Source organism: Lissotriton helveticus, chromosome 10 (genome assembly GCF_964261635.1).
Source record: "Lissotriton helveticus chromosome 10, aLisHel1.1, whole genome shotgun sequence".
In the NCBI taxonomy this organism is placed as follows: domain Eukaryota; kingdom Metazoa; phylum Chordata; class Amphibia; order Caudata; family Salamandridae; genus Lissotriton; species Lissotriton helveticus.
In genome coordinates, this window is record NC_136071.1 from 657,823,350 (window position 1) to 657,847,597 (window position 24,248).

At 41.7% G+C, this 24,248-nt stretch overlaps 1 protein-coding gene across 4 annotated transcripts in view; it reads left to right on the plus strand.

Moving 5' to 3' along the window:
• Nucleotides 1-975: 975 nt before the first annotated feature.
• Nucleotides 976-24,248, plus strand: part of LOC144784434 (myosin-11) — a 264,556-nt gene continuing 241,283 nt past the window's right edge. For 2 of the 4 annotated variants that reach the window (XM_078663188.1, XM_078663186.1), the window contains exons 1-3: nt 976-1,191; nt 5,199-5,557; nt 22,094-22,250. In XM_078663188.1, the coding sequence (XP_078519314.1) occupies nt 5,216-5,557; nt 22,094-22,250 (499 nt within the window). In that variant the 5' untranslated portion in view covers nt 976-1,191; nt 5,199-5,215. The remainder of the gene's footprint in view (nt 1,192-5,198; nt 5,558-22,093; nt 22,251-24,248) is intronic. The other 2 variants (XM_078663187.1, XM_078663185.1) reach the window with 1 other exon arrangement.

Below are 24,248 nucleotides of genomic sequence, written 5' to 3' on the forward strand. Positions count from 1 at the left end.
ACTGTCGTTCTCATACCAGGCTGACGGCATGCTAATGCCTATGCTATGCAAATGTATATTATTTGCTCATATTTTGACACTGAGACAGAGCGACGAAAACAGAAGGGTTTAAGTGAAATGAGCTGACAGGTGAACATGTCATGCAACTAAAAAGGTAATAATAGAATACTTCATACATGCAGGTGACTAACTTTCCAGACACCTGGACATGACATCCACGTGGCTCATGCTAATGACATGCACTAAACATGCGGTTGACATACAGTGGAGCGTGAATGACATGAAATGAAAGAAACACGTGAATGTCATGTATTGAAACCAGAATGGCGTGCACCTAAACCTACGAAAAGCATGTACTGAAACGTGAATGTCCCACATATTGAAACGTAAATGACATGCATCGAAAGTTCCGAATGGTATGAATGAAACATGAACGCCACACCACAGGGATTAACACATGCGCATAACATGGGCTGAAAAATGTGCTTGGGAAATGCACTGAGGCGTGCAAGAGCCGTACACGGAAACGTGAGCAACGTTAGGTCAAACACAGTGTAGCGCCGTGAAGCTCGTATGATGTTAGTTAGAGGGGCAGTACATGGCTTTGACCATATGAGTTTCAGCAGGTACAGGTTGCCTACTGCACCTCTGGGCTTGTGAAGTGCTTGAAATGGAAAAAAATAGAAGTGCAGGTACCAGAGTACCTGCTTAGTACCTGCTTATTTCTGAAAAGTGCCGGTACTATCCAATTAAAAGTATTACATCTCTCTTGAGAAGTGCCGGTACACTCTCTCTCAAAGTAAAAAAAAATGCCGGTACTCAGTACCGGACAGTACAAGCCCATTTAAAGCGCTGGACTCTTGTGTGAATAAACTGTAGTGGGAGCGGGTGGCGGTGCCTCTGTGTGCAGCCCTTGACCAGAGGGGGGCCTTAATGCAGTGGTGGGTTTAAAGGTGCAGTGGTCCCTCGGTCCCCGGCTGGTCCATGCTGCCGCTCCGAGGGCTGCGGATGCAAGCCCAGGTAGCGAGGGGGCGGTTCCCTCGGCTCCTCCTCTCCATCCCTCCCAAGAGCAGCCTCCTCACTCTATATAGAGGGGCTGCGACCACAGCCTGGCTTTGGACTGTCCTGGCTGCCCGCTGCACAGGTTCCGGGGCTCTCCGATTCACCCTCCGCTGCTCCTGTCGGATTTCTGTAAGTACGAGTGACAGAGACAGACCTCCTGCCGAGGGGCCCGTCTCCCTCTTATCTTAGCAGCAAGAGCATGCCATGTTCTGTCAAGGGTTGTTTTTTTACTTCTCCGGGGGTGGTAAAATGACAGGAAGCTAGTAACCATTAAAAAGTTAAACCGCATAGGCACAAACGCATGGATGCTCACACTTTTTGATTGGAAATATATATTTAAATTGAACTACTATTTTGTGTTGGCATGCAGAGATGCCACATGTTTTCTTATCCAGCCTACCTTGTGGCAGTTCTACTACTGCTGTTAAGCACAGCCCATAAAATATTTATTTGTCATGTAAAATTTCTGTTAATAGCATCACAGTGGTGTACTTGTTGAATACCAGGTGTGGCTTACTGCACATGTTAGAAATGCCCATTAGCACAATATACATGCTTTCTGGTATTTGCAAGGAAGTCGGAGAAAGTTAGAAATGCCTTCAGTGTTTTTCACTTGCAACATTGCAGCTTCAAAATTGACACTGTTGTTGCAAGGGTCACGAGCCTGCCAATGTATGTGGATGTATGTGAGCTATACATTTCTCTATATTGCATTTGATTTATGCGATTTGCCTCGCATCTGTGGTGTACGAGGGAACTGAGGCAAGGAAAGCGATATGCCCAGGATCTCACAGTCTACTCATGTGTGGAAGCCAGCACTGAAAGACGGGGTTCTTTGTCCATGGTCCCACATTTTGGCACTGGACCACAATTAAGTTACATTGGTTGAGTTGGAAACAGCTCTTCATGTGACAGGCTGACAGTGTGATTGACACTGGCTATTTTCACCCGCTGGAAAAGTTGAGAGTTGGGAGGAAAGCTTTCTTTGGGGCCATATGCCATGTGTGGTTTGTAGATTATCAATGGGACTTGAACTTTTCTAATGCTCCTCTCCCTCCATGAATACTGCCAGTAAACGGCAACATGTAAAGTGGGCTACTGGAAAGCAAATTCTTTTATAGCCTCATCCTGAAATTGCTTTGTGGCTCAAATTTCAGTTTCCAACGAATGCAATATGTGTATCTGAATTTAAGTTTCTGTTTTAGCCATTGCAAAACAATATATTTAGTGGAATTTTCTACATCAGCGTGAAGTTAAACTTGCGACATGTGTTTCGCTTAAAAAATATGTTTTGAAAGTACTATGATATTGATGACGTCAGATAATGGCTGCAGTCAAACAGAGGATTACAAGGTGCATGTACAGTCATTTTCAGACATAGGGCCCGTTACAGTTTTAACTAGTTGATGGGGTCTTATAGGCGACACCACCACTCTGAATGTATCTATCTATTGTAAACGACTTCTACTGTTATGACATACAGTTTGTATATGTTCATGTGTTCATATTTTGGACCAATTCCTTCTACCAAATTATCTGTATTGCAAGGAACCCTGGATGGGTTTGCTTTGTCTATCTGTGTTGTATTGATCCGAATACTCATAACATGTCTTTGTAACATCAAGATAAAACAAAATAAAAATAGGTTAAAAAAATAGTTGGTGTCTTATGTTGAGCACCTGCAGTGTTAGCGAAAGGGCCATACAGCTTCTGTTGGTTCCGCTGCAGACCGGCGTGGTCACATCTGATGTAAACAGCCCATTTTTATGACGAGCTTCAAAGGGCATATTATTCCCTACAAGGGATGTGTTTTGCATTTGTTATCATTAGATTTTTTTTTGCACCAGCTAGTATTGAGAACATGCCCATATATGGTAGCACTCCAAGATGTCAGCAGAGGGGCCATGGCAAGTTACTGGCAACCTGCAGCAGGTCCTTCTCCCCCATCTCAATTGCCGCTCTAGAGTTCAGGAACTCTGGAGCCTGCCTGCAGCTGGGTGAGTTTACAGGGTTTCTGTTTATATCTGTGAAAAGAGTCCTTATATTTTGGGATAGCGGGGTCTAATAATTGGATTCTCACATGCTATGCACAAGAAGCATCTGTACTTTTGCACGTGTACTACCTGAGATATGGTTGATTTTTTAGGCAGTAGTGAAAACAGGACAGGAGGTTAACTCATGACCAAAATGAGTGATCTTGGGCAATTCACTTTGTTTCTGTGGCATTGTTCACTTACATGCCAAACTTGGGAGCACTGAGTGGTGTACCAAGGCCCACCATTAAGCGCAAAAAATATGGATACATTGAATTTTTTATTCCACTTTTTATGACTCCCTAAAGTCACCTCTTTTCTTTGCATCAAATCATTGGGCCTTGTGTTGTTTTCTTTTTAGCAATGGAATCGCAACTGAGTACATCCCAAAATGTGGTCCAGCGGCCCACAGAGGGCTTCAGATGGAACCAACAATTAATGGTTGAATTAATTAGATTTGATTCCGAGCTTCCACATCCCACTGTCAACTGAGCTTGGTTATTGAATATATGTTAGCAATCTCGCCTTAGTTCTTGCCCACATGGTTTTGCAATCTTAGATCCTGGTCTGGGTCTCGTGTCCTCGATTCTATTTTTCAGTGATAGGTATCCTGACAGACCTCTCTTTCTCCAAAGGTGTACATTTAAATAATAATGTATTATGTTACCTTCTTCATTGTAAGCAGTCAAGTTAAAGGCTGCCTGATACTGCAATCTTCGGTGAAAGAAGCCTGCCACTTCAGATAACACCTGTAGCCTGGCAGGCCAGGTGCACTGTGTATACGACAGATTAAGGCCCCAATTTAATGCTCAGAAGTCGCTGAAAATCCTCCAGTTGCTTCAGGAAACTCTAAGTACGGAGTAGAATCCATCATCAGATTTTCTTTGTATCGCTAACCCTTAGATGGAGAACCTCAATGTACAGTGCTTTTTGGGGCAGCTTTGTTTGGTCTTCTTTCAGAGACTTTTTTTGTGACTCTGATAATGCTCTGTGCAAGAACACCTTTTATCACACTCGGGTAATAATGAAGATACAGGCTTAAAACACTGCATCGTTGCAGGAACACAACCAGCTCTTCTCTTCCCACTTCATATAAGGTCCTAGGTCTTTTCTACCAGATACTCGGTAAAGTCCTAGCCCATATAAAGCACTCTCTAAGTAACATTATTTTGAGCGCAAAGAATCTCGTATCACACCCTAGAATGTAATCCATAAAGCGAGTCACACTGGGTAATTTTAGCCATAAGATTGACCGGCCTAAGGGAAAAATATGAGCTATCTAGAGAGACCGATCCCTTCAAGATGGCAGATTAAGGATGGCAAAGTTAGTCTAAAATCAGCCGTTGTAAATGACTTTTACTTGTGACTTTCAGAAGTGGCAGCCATTTTGGGAATCTCCCAGTTTTCATACGGGACAGTCTGCCTTGGTGTTGTATTATGAAAACATTCTTACTTTTATTCTCTTTGTTACATGTGTTGTTTTCTTTTTCTATATGTTTTTAGTGCCCGTTAGGACGGGCTATCCCCAGGAATGGCCTACCAATCAGTGCCAACTAGATTGGAAACGTTGCACACTTCTGCAACAGGTCACACCTCTGGGTCAAATAGAGTCGTACAGGATTGGCCAGTTTAGGCCCGGGACTAATAAACCAATGCCAGCTGTACAGGACATTCAATTAGGATTACTTTTCAAATAATTTCAGTTAAGTGGAACTCCTTTAAGTGGACAGTAGTTATACTAAAAAGGCTAGCTTGGAGCTGGTCTGGACCTACAATATAACCCTGTTGTCTATTCCATGTGTCCCATTGGTGACTACAAATTGAATTAAGGAAGAAGATGACTGGCCTACATTGAAATCTAGGGGAACTTAGAGAGTCCCGCGGCTATACAATGTGGGTAGGGCTTGGACAGTGTAGTTACACATGAAGTAGACATGCAACTGATCCTGTACAACCCTAACTGCCTCCTTCGGAGGGCAAGAGGTCCTGTTGTCAATTTAGCTTATCTCTGTGTGGCCACACACCTTAGATCCAATGTGTATTGTTAAGTCAATGATCAATTGTTTATGTCCAGAAATAACTCATTCTCCTTTTTCTCAACAGGCAACTACTGAACCAAAATGTCACAAAAATCCCTAAGCGATGACGAAAAGTTCCTCTTTGTGGACAAAAACTTTGTCAACAGTCCACTTGCCCAGGCGGACTGGTCAGCTAAAAAACTGGTGTGGGTCCCATCCGAGAAAATGGGTTTCGAAGCTGCAAGCATCAAGGAAGAGAAAGGAGATGAGGTGCTGGTTGAGCTGGTGGACAATGGGAGGAAAATCACAGTGGGTAAGGATGACATTCAGAAGATGAACCCTCCCAAGTTCTCCAAAGTGGAAGACATGGCCGAGCTCACGTGCCTCAACGAAGCTTCTGTACTGCACAATCTGAGGGAAAGATACTTCTCAGGGCTCATCTACGTAAGTATACAAAGATCTCCCAAGATGTCACTCATGCATCAGAACATAGACACAAATAAATCTACCTTTCCCATCACATATTGTAAAAATACGTAACTATAACACAAACTAGGGTCATTCATTTTCCCACTGATCATATTACAAGCCATTGGCTCCCCTTAGATTGTGATCGTTTGTTCTGCCATTTGGACATTGCCTCAATTTCCCCCTCAGCAGAATACATACAGTATTTTGCAGTGTGAAAACTGAGGTTTCTTGAAAAACACACATATCACATCATGAATGAGCTAACAGCCAACAAGAGAAGAGAAAAGTCAAGAAGTAGTGGAATAAGTTAATCAAAAAGCATGCTGAGATGAACCAAAGTAGGTACACTGATTGCTTCTGGGGATAGCAGGATTCAAATATCCAGAGCTTACTTGCATCGTATGGCCAATTCCTGTCAGATGGCAGTACCTTAGTTTAACTAGCCGTGACCATTGTGAGGGGAGTGGAAAATAAGTATGGATTGATTGGAGAGTTGACTCACAGTCACTCAGGTTGAACAATGCCAATATCTTTCTAAATCTGAGAACATTGGAGTTTTGAGTGTACCGCTGAAGATAATGGAGTGATTCATGGCCAATAATGGCTGGCTCAGACCTTCCACCGTGGCATTCCAATGCTTGTCTTTTTGTTGCTCCTTTTTTATTTTAGAACATTTTACCCTAAGCAACTAAAATATTCTAATAGAATTATAATACATGGAACCACAGAATCTCTGTATAAAAAGCCCATCTCTAGTTTCATTTTTACAGTTGAGTTGTTACGGCTCCAGTCACCTGTAATAATGAAATGACGTAGTTTGGTTTGCATGCTTATCTGTTCTTCTAAAATGAGCAGTGATCAGTGGAAAGGAGATATTTATATAAACATACTTATTTATCGCATACTATAATTCATTATAGAAAGTAAATAATGTCTCTACATTCATTCTGAGCTGCAGCCTTTGTGTTTAAATGTTACTCTACATATTCCATTTTTCAGCATTTAAGACTTCGGCCATATTATCCCTTTCTTTCAAATCTGTTTTATTGCAAATTTGAGCGAAAATTATATAAAAAATCACAACAATTAGCATAAAAAGAACAATATTTATAATGTGGGGGGGATAAAGAAGAGGGTAAAGGCCAAGATGTTATCCATTTCATGTGAAAGTGCAAAAAGCAAGGATGTAAGCTTTTTGTGAGCCGGAGATGGTGTAACAATGTAATAAAAGGAATAAAATGCCCCGGGTCATATGTTAAAATGATTTTACAAGTCACCTAATAGTTCTATGACCTTATAAGGGAAATCGACCATCAGCCTCTTTCCTCTATATGGCCATGGCCTACTCTGTGACTTATATTATCATTAGAGTGTGATGTAAATCCCAGTCTAAGTCTACAAACAACACCAACAAAAAAATCAGTGGAGATGATGTGGACTGAGAAAAAACGTATCCATTCCGTCTGTAATTAGAAGATGAGTGTCCACATGGAAAGTTGTTTTGTTAAGTTAGGCAAGACCGCCACTGAATTTTCTCTCCTATTCATGGAATGAATATTGAGACTGTTAATGTTCTATTTAATTGTGAGCATCACTGGAAATGGAGAAGCACTTTGTGGTACTCTCCTAGAAGGAAGCCTCACACGAGAGAAGTCAGACTCATCTAATTTCCATGTTCTCTGGGCTGTCACTTTCAAGATCTCCGAGGAAGTCTGTGATTAATAACCAAGCTGTAACATCTGTATTTGGCAAGCTGAGTACATTGTTAACATCTAACATCTGGAACCATGGCTTCTTGATTGTAATAAAACTCCTGCACTTGATGCAGACTTTCCCACAGTTGGCATTCCATCCTGTTAACTGGGGTTAGATCAGGAGGCTTGTAAGTGCAAGTGCCAGTAACCCAAGAAGGAAGGGTATCCTTTCTGAAAACCCATGATAAATGTGAATATGTGCAATTATATAATTTTACTGAAGTATTTGACATTTAGAACCCCATTTTCTCCCAAGGTAGCTTGCTTTTGTTAGTTTTGTTTGTTTAATTTCATCATCTTGTTGTCTTTGCTGTAGCTTGTGAGTTTAGTTTTTATCTGCCAACTTTTCAACTAATCAGAGCAAAGATGGCTCCTGCTTCTGGGCCCCATCCAACTGGCCAAGAACCTGTGGCACTGAGACACTGTCATATCTTTGTACTAAAGGCACAATATAAGGTGTATTCACAATATGAAGACATTAAAGTTCTACACCTTTAATTTAACTTCTCTGTGAGATGTCAATGGGAGGTCTTCAGGTCCTACGTCATTTTGTTCTCGAATGTGTAATGTGATTTAAGGTAAAGACAGAAAATCGGATTGAATTAAACCCCAGTTCTTCTTGAACGTGGGACTATTTTTGAAACACCTCATGTTTCATGTAGCTACACCAGAAATCCCACGCTTAAAAGACCTCTCACATTTTGAAATGACTTTTTTATATATTTGGTAAAATCAGACCACCCCTTGTCAACTAGAATAGAAAGTAGAGGACTCCAAAGCCCCAATGAGCTCCCGCAAAGCAAGAAGCTTTGAGGACGACTTGTGGTCACCTCGAGTGCAGTGTTCTTCAAGAGCTTTTTCACAGATATTATTCCTGACTCGAAAAAATCCTGTTTCCCTGAATTGACTCATGACCTTTGTTTGAATGTTTTATTTTGGTACATACAGAAAACAGTGTAGTTGTGTGACCACACGAGCCAAACCGTATTACGTAGTATGTCGAAGGTGTGAGCTGTGTTTGGAGAACTGTGGTCAAGAAAAAGTTGCAAATCCCCGGTGTTCTCTGACAGAGAGGCCACATGGGCAGACATGTTTTGGCTTTACCAGAGAGTAAACCAACTGTGGGCATATGGGCAATTATTGTACATGTTTGAGGCTGCAGTTTCCACTTGGTGTTGCGGTATCACAGCCAGCGCATTCCGATGCATGAGTGCTGACGCCGAACATCCGATCCCTGCGTTCTCCCCTAGCACGGATCGGAAGTGCTATGGGCTGCTCAGCTAAGCATACACCTCAACTTTTGCTCTGATGACACACATAACATACTGCCACAGCTGGCAAGAGGTAAATACTTACAGAAAATATTTGCTTATTCTCCTAGGAGTGTTTGAGTGCCCATGTTACTAGATGGTAGCCTCATTTGTAGTACCCTACTAGATGTCTTATTTTCTTAAGATATGGTGACAGTCCACAGCTAAAGAGACACTATAATATCTGGCATGTTTGAACAACGATGAGGGACTTCCGACCAATCTCATCCACCAGGATCAGAAAGAAAAACCATCTGCCCCTTGATGGAAATACAAGAAAAGACAGCAATATGGCCCCAGAATGAAGCTTTTGTGGGAATGGGAGACTATGACTGAAAACATCTGTAGACGAAATGGAAGATAACTCAAAATTGGCAGCCCCGTGGATCCCGCCGGTCAAGAGCCTCTGGGGAACCAACAGCTGGCCCATCGTACAGTGTCCATGCTGACAGCTGTTTTGCTAGGGGCGTGTGCTGCACCACAGTGGGCCAACGGGATCCCATAAATATTCCAGTAAGTGAGTGAATGGGCTATGGACGCAGTGCGGAGGAGGGCAGGCTAGACTGGCCTTTCAAGAGACTGTCCCCATCTCACCATGGAGGCGATCTAAGAAGTGGATGTAGATTGATAGTCCAGTCTTTACAGAAAGTATTGAGGCCAAGAAGTTGTTGTCAGCAGTCCTTTACCGCTTTCATCTATGGCTACGAGACAGACTATTGGGAAATGTTCAAATACTGAAACAGTCATGGCTCCAAGAGTAGAAGACGAACATCATTTAGCCCTAGCAGGGCTGCATAATATTAACATCCCAAAACATGTATTGTGCATGCATGAAAGCCAAAAGCGTGTGACCCATGATTTCCATCCAAAGTCTATCGAAGTATGATCCACTGGACTGAGGTAGTGGCATGTTGCTTCTCTCTCCTAGGGTTAAACCCTTATCCTATGAAGTCAAGACACCTAGGTGACTGTCTTTAGCTTTTATGTGACAACTCATTGTTCTCAGGCGCCCCTGCCCAAATCGGTTACTACAAGACAACTAAAAGGACAAATCTCAGAATGCAGTAGGTGGTTCATTGAAAGATGAGAACTGAGAACATGGTGTCCTGGCAACATGGAGTAAAAAGGCAACCCTATTCTTCCTCTCTTTCCGATTATAGAAACAGAGAGCAGCAGCGGGCCTTAGAATCGCTGCACCTTAAACCCAGTTCCAAATTGAATGTCAATTTTTGAGCTGCCAACCCCGACGTCAGCTGCTGAATGCCGTCGCTGTGATTCCAGATCAAAGAGTACTTTTCAGGTTTGGTGGGGGCGCACAAAGACAAAGTCCAAAACAAGTCATGAATGTGTACAAACATGTTTCTTCTTTATTTATTCAAATTTGTAGAAAAGTTCATTGTTAAAATCACAAAAAAGAGATCAGCCAACGGGTTTCACTCCCTTGCAGAGAGCTTCCTCAGGGCAGTATAAACACAATTGGATTCCAAGAATAGAGGATCTATCGAATTGTGTGTGATGATAAGAAATGCCAGTCGGTATTCACCGTCAGCTTCAAGACTAGTATTGAAGAATCCCTAGAACTTAATATTGAACTAGCTGGCGATGATTCTACCGATTCGTGATTCTTGAATACTAGTCTTGAAGCTGACGGTGAATACCGACTGGCATTTCTTATCATCGCACACAATTCGATAGATCCTCTATTCTTGGAATCCAATTGTGTTTATACTGCCCTGAGGAAGCTCTCTGCAAGGGAGTGAAACGCGTTGGCTGATCTATTTTTTGTGATTTTAACAATGAACTTTTCTACAAATTTGAATAAATAAAGAAGAAACTTTTTTGTACACATTCATGACTTGTTTTGGACTTTGTCTTTGTGCGCCCCCACCAAACCTGAAAAGTCTTCCTCTCTTTCATTTAACATCAATTTAAATAACGATTCTTGCAGAGACACCCTATACTCAAGCTACGTCTTAAAATGTACTTAAATCTTACGGGTGGGCTTATAGCAAGCTTTCCAACAAGAGTTTTTGTAAGCAAATGTTCCTTTTCATTAAAAGCTGGCCAGTTCATGGACTAACTCGAAAACCTCTGCTGTCATAGCACTTCAATAAACCAGCATCAGTATTTATCAGTTGTGTACTTTGACTTTAGTAGCCCTTTTTCTGGTTTCCCATTGAACTTCGGTTTCCCATGTTTCTCCCCCCAAAAAATTACCGGCCATTTCTTCAGGCCTTGAGGATGCTTCCTGATCTGTTACCTCAATGAGTGTTTGTGTGACATCCTCTGTATTCTCCTTTAACATTACATTCTGCCGTGTTTGCTTTAATAATCATTTATATATAGTCAACAGAACTGTTTCTGAATAATATCTGTGCCCTTTTTTGAAGGTACAGAGGCAATAAGGCTTCAATCCTATTTAAGCTTCCTGCCCTGGAATTATCATTTTACAATTCTATGGTTTCCATTGACTGAATGATAGGATTTCCTTTCAACAGCCATTGCTACACCTCAGATGGTGATGTAAAGGGAGGAACTGCAATGTAGGACATTTTAGGAACTTGCACTTACCCGAAAATGATTCTTCGAGTAGGGATGGACACTTTATGCATCCATCTTTCGTTCTATGACATCATTAAATTATTTGTGTTTGGTAGGTCCACTGTAAATAATAGAACACATAGTGATGTGCCCCCTGAATATGGAAACCACAATATCGCTGAGACACAGTATTGAGGACTGAATATCGAAAAACAAATATCGACAGGTAATTGAGGATAGCTTTTTTATACATAACGCCACATATATATATATATACTTACAGCGCAGTACATATATCTTCAAGGCATGTAGATGTGGAGTTAGGAATAGTAAATCTATACCTACCTATATGCACGTATCTTTCGATACTTCGTCCCTCGATATTCTGTCCTAGATATTATTGTACCACAATTGTTGGTGTGGATATTCAGTAGTACAATCAGCCATAGTGAATCTGACTCTTCCTATGATGGCTAAAGGAAGAAGCTTCAATTCATACCTCAATTTGTATGTATTCTCAAAGGTTTCTCAAATACTTTCCTCTATCTGAAGAATTTGTTGAAGTGGGAGGTAGTTTTAGAACAAGCAATGCAGGTACAACACCATCCAGGGGCAACATTGCACAGGTGCAAATATCGATGGCCGCTGCCTCTTACCTTGATATTTTCTGCACTCAGCCTCTGTATAGACTTTGGTGGAATGACTTTCTCCGCAGAGCTGCAGTATAACACCAGATGATGTCTTCAATATGTTTTCATATAGGATCAGACTCCTGAAATCTGAATCTTATTGAGTTTCACATTTGATTTATTAGCTTTTCATTAGGAAACATCATAAGATAGAAACATACACTTAACAAGAGTGCCCCTTCCCATAGAGAACCTGCTCCCCCACAATCCCCTCAAGGAACAAACCCCAAAATGAAACCCACCCAACTTACCGTTTTCACATCCAAAGGAGGACACCTCTCCCCTGCAGGGCCTTATTATTGCCCTATCTCAAACACCAGCGCCCATTCTCATTTAATAATGCATCACCATCGTATCTTTTTTCCATGGCTTGTTGATATCATTAACTGATCTTTAGTCTGCCAGGATTTAGGAGACTTTTTCTCATCTTTGTAGTTTTATTTGTAATTGGCGAGTTTCTCTCAATAGTGTTGCTCAGAGCTCACAGGCTCTGGTCAGGTAACATGAGACAGGTGTTGCAACTATATCCATTTATTTCTAATGTGCTGCAGCAGCAAATGATGGACGGAATGCTGAATGAATCAAACATTCACCCCCAGTCAATAGATCTGGGTTAAATCCAACCTTCTTTTGCTCAAAATGCTACCCCAGATTGGACCCAGCCATATGCAAATCAGTCTTGATCCTGCTCCCCATGCGAACAGTCCAGACCAAACTGCCAAACTCCCTGGACCAGAAACAAGGATCCTGCGACCGGTTTTGAGGTAACAACTCCCATCAGGCAGGCTAGCTTGAATCCAGTGGCACAGCAAGCAAGGGACCTACTTCTGGGCATACCCATCCCACTTAGGGCAAAAAGTACTGGTTTGCATATTGCTGGGTCCAAACTAGGGTGGCATAGTAAGCAAAAGAATGATGGATTTAACCCATATCTCTTGACTGGGAGTGAATGATTGATTCATTCAGCATTCCGTCCATCATTTGTTGCCGTAGCACATTTATTTCTTGTGGCACTATCTAGGTTCTTCTCAACCTGAGAGAATTTGCCTGCTCCCATGCAATCTCTTCTCTAGTCTGGTCTCAAGAGTGCGTGATTGTGCCTGCCCCTTCCTGTTCTCTTCCTTTGGGCAGGAAGTGGTCATTGTCCTTGGAGGGGCAGTATACAATCTCTGACCCTCCCACAGGTGTCTAGCCCCCAACACTACAGTATGGCTACTTAAAAATACTTCTTAAATAAAGATATTGTTGAATGAGTTATGTCTCAAGAAATTAATATTGCATGCTCTATATCGACCTAGCCACTACTTCACATTGTAGGTAGAGATGAAGCTAAGAATAGTAGTTATATTTGGGTTCTTAACTTATGATGGGTGATGGGTGATATGGATGCAGTTGTATTATAAGTCAATAATATCAATCTCAATATAGAGTCATCAATGCTTTTTCATATGTGCAAATGAAACCAGCTCATCCTGTAAACGCCTCTCTGTGATGTCATTTAGATGGTTCCCCTCCTTCAATTAATCAAAGGATAAGTAATAGACAAATTCATGGGCCTTAAAATGCACTATCTTGGCTATATCTCTCAATAACTGCCCAAGGTCAATCATTTTCACATGGTAAAAACTCAAAGAGTAACAATAACAAGATCCTGAAATGCAGCCTCTTACCAATAGCAAACCCCTGATATACACACAGGAAAACTAACCAATCTAAAAGAAACACATCATAAACATCTGTGACATGGAAGAATCATAATATAGTAAAGCTTATGTGTTTCCGAACTCTTGAGAAGTGACTTTAAATGTTAGATGGCGAAAGACCTATAGAGAAGGTGTGGGGCTTACTTAAATAGATCCAATGACGTTAAATCATTTTGCTACAATAATATGTTCAACACTTGTCATAAGGCCTGACTGTTTTCTAATCTCATGCCTGCTATAGGAACACGTTAATTACCCTGATAGGGCACGAAATAGCGTGAACTTTGCCATCACTCAAACCAGAAAGAACAACCCTACCCTCAAGCTGGTCAGACAGTGCGTACTGCCAAACAGTGCCCGATTTACTATCAAAAGGGTCAGGGCCGTCTTTAGTGCCAGTGGCACCCACTGCGACAATCACTTTTGGCGCCCCTCACATCCAATGACCGCCTCCTCAGATTCTCTCACTACCCCTAGGCGAAAGTTCTCCTCATCTCTCCAATCATAAGATACTGCTAAACATTGCACCCCCCCCCTTGAGGTCAGTGCCCCCTCCACAGGTCATCACCCAGTGCGGTCGCACTGCCCTAAAGACGGCCCTGAAAAGGGTAATCCTACACCATTTATCCTTTGTTGTAAAAGACAATGAGGCATCAATCGCTGAATATATCTTCACCTTGCACCATTAATTGTGCAAACACAAGGAGATGATGGACAGAGTGCTGAAACTTTTCAAACACTCACCCCAGTCACATATCTGGGTTGAATCCATCATCATTCTTTAGCTCACTTTGCCACCCCAGTTCAGACACAGCTATATGCAAATCAGTCTTGACCCTGTGCCTCATGGGAATAGTCCAGCCTGAACTGCCAAGCCATGTCTTCCCTGGACCGGAAACAAACATCCTGGGACCGGTTTCGGGCTAACAGCCCTCATCAGCCAGGCTTGAATCCAGTGGCAAAGTGAACAAGGGACCCATGTCTGGTCATACCCTGCCAACTTAGGGCGGTTTGTGCATCAACCAAATTATCCAAAAGTTCTCACATTTATTAAAGCAATGGAGAAAGCAAATTATGTCCAGCATATCACCGTAACACCATGACCATTCCCCACCCCTAATGTCAAGCCAACCTAAAAGCCCCAAAAAACAACACAAGACCTGTAGAATTCAGCATCTCCTCCCTAGCTGCTAATTCCATAGAGCCTGCCTTACTGTACTTGGTTGCATCTGAAATTAAGGACAAGACATGGCATAACATAGATCAGCATAGCCTAAATAACATGCTGATAATGTTGATAAAGCTCCATTATGATATCTATGTTACATTTTTTACTTGTGGTCCTAAGTCTTCGCTTGGAAAATAAATATATACCTACAGTTTCGAAATATCTTGTTTTAAAATTCAAGAGAATGCTACCCCCAGTTTCAGCCTGTTACCTTCAAAAGCCCTGACTGGGCCCCGTGGCAAAACTTTAGCCCCCGAGCTCCAGCGGGCCCCCTACAGTACTGTACATGGGCAGCGGGCCCCTGGCCTAAGAGCTCCTGACTGGACCCGAAGCATGGGGGGCCCCCTCCATGTACTTTGCAGGATGGCCCCCTCAAGGTTGGTTACATCATTGACTAGACCAGCGTTTAATTTGAGACAGTGATTTCCGGTGCTCAGTACCGCCACTTTATCATCATCAGCGCTTTTCATGAGCACCAGTTAAGGACACATTCATTTATGGTAGGCACGGGGGAGATTAAGTGATCTGCCCAGATTTGCTGATGCTGAGACTCGAACCTGGTTCCCCAGCTCCTAAATCGGCAGCTCAGGCCATTACACCACATCCTATCCCCACTTTCATGGTCAGTAGTTAGTTCTGTTTTAGGGTCTCTAACAGGAGACATGGGCTGGTGCAAGCTGCCTCCTGACGAGAGCCCGGGCACATTTTTTTATGCTTTTCAAATTAAGCACTGGACTAGACCGGGTTTAGTTCTCTTAGTAGTGTCATCATAGAAGTGGTGGGCTATTCCTATGATTCTCAACTGTGATTTGACGAGGACTTGTTTTTTCAGTACGGAAAAGCAGACTGGAAAAGGAAGTCAAATGAATTAAGTAGCTAAGTTTGATGACCAGTGCCCCCTAGCATCCCTTTCCATCGCTAAAAGAGTCATATAAATTGGAAGCTAGCCTTTAAGTGGTGATGGGAAGATGCCATACAAGTGATAGAGCCTCGGGTATGTGCTCAATTAGCTGGTAAACACTCAGAAAGCGGTCGACTTCAAGAGCCAAACATGAAGATGTACAATGTACTTATGGGCACTCATCCTAGAAGAGACCATAACAAGAGCGCTCCATCAACGCTGGCGCGTTCTGTCTAAATAAGGTATGGAATGTCCTAATCTGGGGTCCACTTGGCAGGCGCAGATGGAAGCACTTTCCACTGCTGCCATGATGTTCCGAACTCCTTGCCTTCCTCCGCTGGCACCCATGACCAGTTTCTGCAAGGGATGCTCTCGCTGTCAAGAGAAAGGTCTGAGTAGCCTTTTTGGCACGTGTCTCTAAGTAGCTGGGGAGCGATACTTTATACTGCTCAGTTGTTTAGACTATGCTGGAATGTGAGGATTCTGCCTCAGTTGTGAGTTAGAGCCCAACGAAACCATGGTTCCTCCAATGGGACAGTCGGTCATCTTCTCGTCTTACAATTATTACAGTTCAGTGTAGTCAGGGCCACAGCAAAATTAGAATTCTAGGCTACAGCTTTTTACACTCTAACTACATATTTACTGCACTCGCCATTTAATCAATGACCTGCTACATAATTTGCAGATTTAGATACAACATTTTTGTTTCTACCTGAAACGGATCAAAAGTTCTCAAAATAACTGCACAAGAGATGCAGTGCTGCATCCTAAAAGTTGACAAAGTTAATATGACTCAGCTCGCTTTTGATTGCTATATTCAGGCATTTACACTGCTGATACGTTTCCTTAGTATGTAAACTTCAGTAGTTGATATACGGAGGGGAAGGACTTTTGTTTTCAGCAGAACAGAAAAACATTAAGTATTTAATGTAATTCTTATTAGGTGGAGAGATTGACTCCTTTTGCTTGAAAACATTCTCTTGCACTAGTCGCACAAATTCATGTTTACTTCACAGACACTGTTCTTAAGGCAGCTGTTATTTCAAGAAGGATATTTGTACTTTAAAATACGCCTTAGTATTTTACATAATTTTTTTAAGCTTTGATGTCTGGAAATGCATCCTTGTGAGCTGAGTGTGGCCATGTATAGGTTTTACACACACTTTTACACTCGATGGGTTTTAATGTACAAAGAGTTGGCCTGGCCTAAAGGACTATTAGGCAGTGCCTATGGGCTGATCTAACAGGTCAGTGTGTTGACCAGTTTTTTGACTGTTTGTGGGCCTGTTTTATGGTCTGCTGGGCCGGCGTTTACTGTTGAATTTCCTAATTACTTGCAGCAAGCTCAAATCCATGAAGGATTCCATACTCTTGCAAAACACTTATACAGCGTGTCTTTACACGTTCAAGCTTGCCTTGATGTGCAAACATGGGCCACATTTTTAGCTATCAAATTCACTAATGGGAGCCACTTTTATTTTGGTGCCTAGGCATATTTTCTATCCAATTCAGACCCTGATTGCACATCTTTTACACAAACTAATGTGCTGTTTGAGGTAGAAAGGTCAATTCCAACACTATTATGAGCCCCCAGATGATAGTGAATAACGTTTTCACAAAGCATCTTCTGCATGTGTAGTTTTTTCCCTGAAGAAACATATGTATTTTAGCATTGGGATATCTTTTGTACTGACGTATGGTATAGTTTTAAAATATTGTGGCAACCGCCCAGATTGTGCCACTAAAATGTGCTCTTATTTATGTAACATGCTGCATAATTTGCCTCCTTTTGCCACATAATTTGTTCCTCCCTTGCCGCACAATAAATGTAGCCTTGGCAGCAGTCCGTCAACCTTGTTTATATGTGAAACGTTTGCCATCAGATGATTGTAACTGCATGTCCTTTTTTTGGATTTTTTTTTGCACTGGGTTCTTGAGGTATGAAAAATGCCGTAGAGCGAGCCCGAACAAGAATGGCGCCATAATGCGCCAACACAACAATACAAGCTTTCATGAGCGGGAAGTGCATTCCCAAGTGTCTCATCTCAGATGGCATCAACCCAGCGAATAAAACATGCTGGCTCAAGTGGCACTGTAATAATTGTGCCTGTAGGAAGGGGTACTCATGGACATCTTCCTCCTTTTATTCAGGCATTCGTACTTAGAATTGGGTCAATCGAAAAAACGGTTGTGGTATTTACTCGCCGCATACTGTTATTTCCTATACGTAAAACGTGCTCACTTTCCATGTCAACCGTTTAGAGGGACACAAGACTTTTGTTCTATGGAACTATTAGTCTAAATAACGGTGCTCCTCTACTTTGTATTTCTAGATTCGTACTTGGAAGACAAAGATTTTTTTTGATCTGGTCACAGGAAATAAGGTCCTGTTTATGCCTAAATTTGTGAGTGTAATTGCTTAGCAATGCCAAAAACCGCCCTTCTGGGCTTGTTTGCCATTAATATCTGTACCGTTTGGTGCTGTGTTGTGCATTATCACCGACTCTCTCTCTCTCTCTCACACACACACACACACACACACACACTCACACACACACACATACATACACACACACCTGCTGCTTGTACATGAGGAGACATTGCTTATTTTGTGAGAAAAAAGTGCAGGGTACCAAAGCCTTTTTAAGGATCCCGCCGCCAGGAGTATAGATAGACAACACCCTAGGTTTCAATCAGCAAGCCACCAAACTTTCTGCTACCTGCTTCGGCCTAATGAGGATGCTGAGGAAAATTCTGTCTCTCCTCCCCTTTCAGGCACGGAAGATCATGGTACAGGCTATTATCCTGTCCCGCCTCGACTACCGAAACGCCCTGTACTTGGGCGCTCCAGTAAGTTCCATCAAAAAACTTCAGGTCACCCAGAACTCAGCTACCCGACTACTGCTCGGACTACCGCGGAGACAATCGGGGTCAGCCGCCTTGAGGAAACTCCATTGCCTGCCCATACAAGCCAGGATCAAATTCAAGGCGATGTGCATAGCCCATAAAGCTATGTGGCAGAAAGGCCCCGCAATGATCTGTTCCCTAGTCACCCCATACCATCCCCCGAGATCGCTTTGTTCTAGCACAACCTTCTTGGCATCAACTAGGAAAGTTAAGCGAGCTAGATGGGGGGGGCGTTCATTCTCTAGGAACGCTGCCACTGACTGGAACTCCCTGCCCCTCACCCTACGGAGCGAACCAGATCTACTCAAGTTTCGCAAACGTCTGAAAACATTCCTCTTCCAGTAATTCTTAGCTGCCCACCCGTCCTCAGCGCTACGAGGCCTCCGGGTAGAAGTGCGCTTTACAAAACTCCATTTCATTTCATTTAATTTCATTTCAACGCTTCTGAATACTGTGGTGGTTGAATACAACACTGTCCCTATACTTGAATCCACCTCATACCTCTGTCTTCAACCACTTTCAGCTTAGTGTTTCCTTACCTCTCTCTCTTGAAGGTTATCTTCCATCTTTGCTTTCTTTATTTCTTGATGACCAAGCAATGGCAAAGCCAATCGCTCTGGCTTTTTACGTCGTAACACGTTATCACTGGCATTCACAAATGCTGTTTACATGCCATGCATGCACAAAAGTTGTTTAACACATTAAAACATGCCTACTTGACTTTGCCCGTCCCGGTGAAAAAGACAAAAAAAATATTTATTTTTGTACAGAATGTATATAGCAGAAAGGGTATTGAATATGACAAAAGCGTGATCACTGATTCCACTTTTCAGATGCAAAATAGTTCCTCGTGTATTCCAATGGAAGCACATCATGGAAGGTAGAATAATACACCACATTCCTATTCGCGAAAGGCGAAGAGTGACACCACCCTGGATAGAGCCATAGTCTACTTTATGTCTTTTTTAAAGATTTGATAACAATAGGTCTTGATAGCTGATGTGCTGTCAAACCAGCATAAAAAAAACCCTAAGCACTGCTAATATATGCCCAGCCCCTGCAGTAACCTAGCATGGCTGTCTCTGAGCTGTGCTTGTTTGGTGTGTGAAAGATGCCATGGGGGCCACCTCCGCATAGCGTGGATGGAAATTGAAGCAAGGGTCACATCCAAACTAGCCTAAATCACCCATAAAGCATTCAAATAGGGATTCCTGAATCATCTCTCCAGAAAGTTCTGAATCTAAGGTGGACATCATTATTTGATAAGCACTGATCATCTCCCGTTGTAGACCCTAGCGATAAAAAAATCCAGAACACTGAAGGAATCTTTTTCCCAACATAACACAGACTATGTAATTCGATCCCTCCTCAGACCTAAGGGCTATACATTCATACAAACTATTCAAAAACGAACTGAAACCTTTGTTATTTAGACAACACCTCCAACTAGGATGATAAGAGACATGTCTAACCCCTTGCCATCCTATCAACAGCATTACTAACAAATATGGGATTCCAAAATTGCACATTGCTTAAATTGTATCATAATCTGGCTAATCTACAGGCGAGCCCCCATCAGCACCAAACTAACGGGTCCTTTGATCTACATCCATTGCCTTTACTGACATGTTTACCTTGACCCAATCGTATATTCTCCTCTAATGCATGCCCATTGTCAGTTGTTTGTTTTAAACAACTACACTGTTAGTCCTTTACTCATCCATGTATTCTCATATCCCCAGCATCCTCTGTGAATTCAGGAAGCTCTTTAATGTAAGGTGCTCTGATGTGCTGCGTCTTGTCAGTGTTATATAAAAATGAAGAATTCTATGCAAATAAATAAAATAAATGAATGTATGATCTATGATATCCTCGCTCGGTGCCTGGATGCAACCGGAGTCCCATGGCAGTTTTCCCATTTCCCCCATCAGCCCTTCATTCCTAAACACAAACCATAGCTTCTAGTCTTTCGATGTGGTGTAACAGCTGTGGCCTAACGGCTAGGGCGGTCGACCTCAGAGCTGGCGAAGCGGGTTCGAGTCTCGACAGGGACGTTCGACATTCTGTTATTCTGGGCAAATCACTTAACCTGCCCGTGCCTAATAAAAATGAATGTGTCCTTCTGTAACGTAACTGGTGCTCATATAAAGCGCTCTGATACCTACGGGTCTAGTTCGCGCTACATAAAACTCCACCAGAAAAACAAACAAAAAACTGTCTTACCCTGTGACACCTACGTACAACACACTGGTTTCCACTCATCTTATTGGAGTTATACTTCGGAATATGGAGGATACAAATGTTGTGATACAAGAATATAATGGACAAAGTAGCGAAGACAAAATATTGAAAGGTAAGTGCATGTAGAGGAAATATAAATGTACTAACTCCACATCCACATACCTAAATGATCTATTGTCAAGCTGTACATATCTTGAGTTAGGTATAAGACATCTATAGTTACTTACCTTTCGATATTTTGGATTCAATATTTTGTCCAGGGGCCTTCCCTAATTGGAAGGCTACTTCCAATTATATGATTTCTACTCTTCCTATTGGAATTGTACTACTGAATATCGAGCCTAAGAATGTAAGGATACAAGAATATCACGAACAAAGTATTGAAGACAAAATATTGAAAAGTAAGTCCGTGTAGAGGAAGTATAAATGTACTATTCCTAACTCTACATCCACATACCTAGAAGATGTACGTATGTCTTCTAGGTATGTGGATGTGGAGTTAGGAATAGTAAATGTATACTTTGATCAGATATATATATATATATATATATATATATATATATATATATATATATATATATATATATATATATATATATATATATAAACATCTGCTTACCTTTCGATATTTTGGATTCAATATTATGTCCTCGAAATTTGCATATCTTAATATTCTAGCTTTGATATTCAGGGGGCCTTCCCTAATCGGAAGTATACTTACAATGATCTGATTTCTACTCTTCCTATTGGAAGTGTACTACTGAATATGGAGGCTAAAAATGTTGTGACACGAGAATATCACGAATAAAGTAGTGAAGACAAAATATTGAAAGGTAAGTGCATGTAGAGGAAGAGGAAGTATAAATGTACTATTCCTAACTCCACATCCACATACCTAGAAGATATATGTATATCTTCTAGGTATGTGAATGTGGAGTTAGGAATAGTACATCTATATGTTATCTTCAATACTTTGTTATATATATATATATATATATATATATATATATATATATATATATATATATATATATATATATATATATATATATATATATATACTGCTTACCTTTCGATATTTTTAATTCAAAAAAATTGTCCTTGATATCTGTATCCCTTGATATTCTAGCTTTAATATTCAGGAGGCCTTCCCTAATCGGAAGGCTACGTACAATCAACTGATTTCGACTCTTCCTAATGGAAGACTGACTCAATCTTATTTCCTTTCTCCACAGACTTATTCCGGCCTTTTCTGCGTTGTGATAAATCCGTATAAAATGTTGCCCATCTATTCTGAGAAGATCATTGACATGTATAAGGGGAAGAAAAGGCATGAAATGCCACCGCATATCTATGCAATTGCTGATACGGCTTACAGGAGCATGATGCAAGGTAAGACATAGAAATCAGAGCTTTGTAAGACAACCTATTAGAAAAGCTGTCGGCATAATTAGTGACTAGTCCAAATTATGGGTTGTTTGTACTTAAACCTGCCATGAAGAGTGTTTTTTTTCTTTAACATTGTTTGTTGTACCATGAGTAAACCTCTCTATTAATAAAATCAGAAAAAATAACAAAGTCATTGTCATCCATGCATAAATTCAACAGCATCCCGTCCTTACTACTAGACAACATGAAAGCTAAATATTCCATTGGATGTGTGATTCACAACAGTTCTCCAAGGTAGCCATGGTGTTTCTGGATGTTCATTGGCCGGTCATTTTGAGAATGAGAATGGACCGCCATGTGTATTCACTTGCATGTAAAAAAGACATAGTATAATGCTGTAAAGAAAAAATACTACTAAATAAAGAAGCAATACCCTTGGTGTTTCGATGGATGCAGGCTTGTGGGTTATAGATAAGGGTGGCCCCAGTGGGTCGAGTTGGCGTACCCAAATGTGGGCAAGGTGGGAGGAGGATGCAACAGAGAGGCCATGGCTGAGCCGTGACCAGCAGCACAGACACTCATCACAGGAAACGAGGGGTGAGGAGCACCCAGTGGACTTATTCCTGCTGGCCATTATGGTAATCTCTCTTACCCTACAAGCCTTCCCCTTTAGTGGTTTTACGCGCCATGTTGGTCTAGTGTTGGCATTGATGCTCAATACACACGAGCAAGTACGCTACCTAGTTCATGCGTGATGCACGCTATGAGTTCATGACAAGTTCAGTGTAAATTCAAGGTCCTCCTTTCTGGTTGTGGGCCTTGAAAACCCACTTGATACGTCATGAAAAATGTCCACATTCACAAGCTGGCTAAGTGCCATATTCAGAGTTTATTTACCACATTCCCTTCCCAAAAGTGGTATTAAGGGCAAAGAAACACAACTGCTGACCTCAGGGGGACCGGGTACGGACAGTCAGATGGGGTACATAGACACAATTGTATTGCGCATTCCGGCAGGTCAATTTCGAACATGCACATATGTTTGCCAAGACTTTCTTTTGCTGATATTGTGAGATTTCTGAAGCATCTGAGTGACACACTTCAAACTTTAATGGATAGGGTCCACAGAGGTCTGTTCAAGACTGATACACAGCAGACGTAAGCATAGTGCATGCGATCCAGGCAATGGGTCAACACCAGGGCTTCTGGAATTATGCGATTCTGCAGCCACTGTATTTTCCTCTTAATTATGAAATTGCCGTATTTGCCACATAATCCATCAATTTATGCATGTTCTGATTTTAACAAAAATAAAATGTGTTTCTAGCTCAGACGGATCAGATGTTACTAGAAACGTGGTAGCATACGTTCCCGCACAGTGGAAGGCCCTCTGCAAAGGTTGTCTGGTCATCTTTCAGTTGCTTATTGCTGTATTTGTTTGTCAAACAGAACTAATGAGGTGAAATCGTTGCCCAGACCTTGTTACCATGGGTAAAAAAGCCACAAAAAATGAATACTATCACAAAATTAGCTGCATTATGCACATAATTAGCATTTTCTTTTCGCAAAATTTGGTCCTCCCTGCCACATAAATTGGTCCCTCACTGCCACATAATTCCAGTGGTCCTGGTTAATATCCTTATGAGCCGATGCTGAGGCTGCCCAAAAGTGCACTGTAATATGGGAATTGTAGAGTGCTTTCATTGGATTAAATATTTTGCCTATTTGCAATTATTTTGAGCAAGACAGGCTGACACAGGCAAATGCATCGCAAGTGTGACAGAATGGCCATGCTTTACTGAAAAAAATAAATGCCAGGCGGTCATTTGATGCTAAAATATTGTTAGTCAATCCCGGTTCTACACCTTATTTGATTGGTTTTTATTCTGTTATGAAAAGGGGTGTGAGGATTATACTATATTTCAAACACTAAACTGGAAAACGAAACCCTTTTAGAAAACACGGACCCTATGGTTGGGGTGTCCTAACACTATTCAGTGA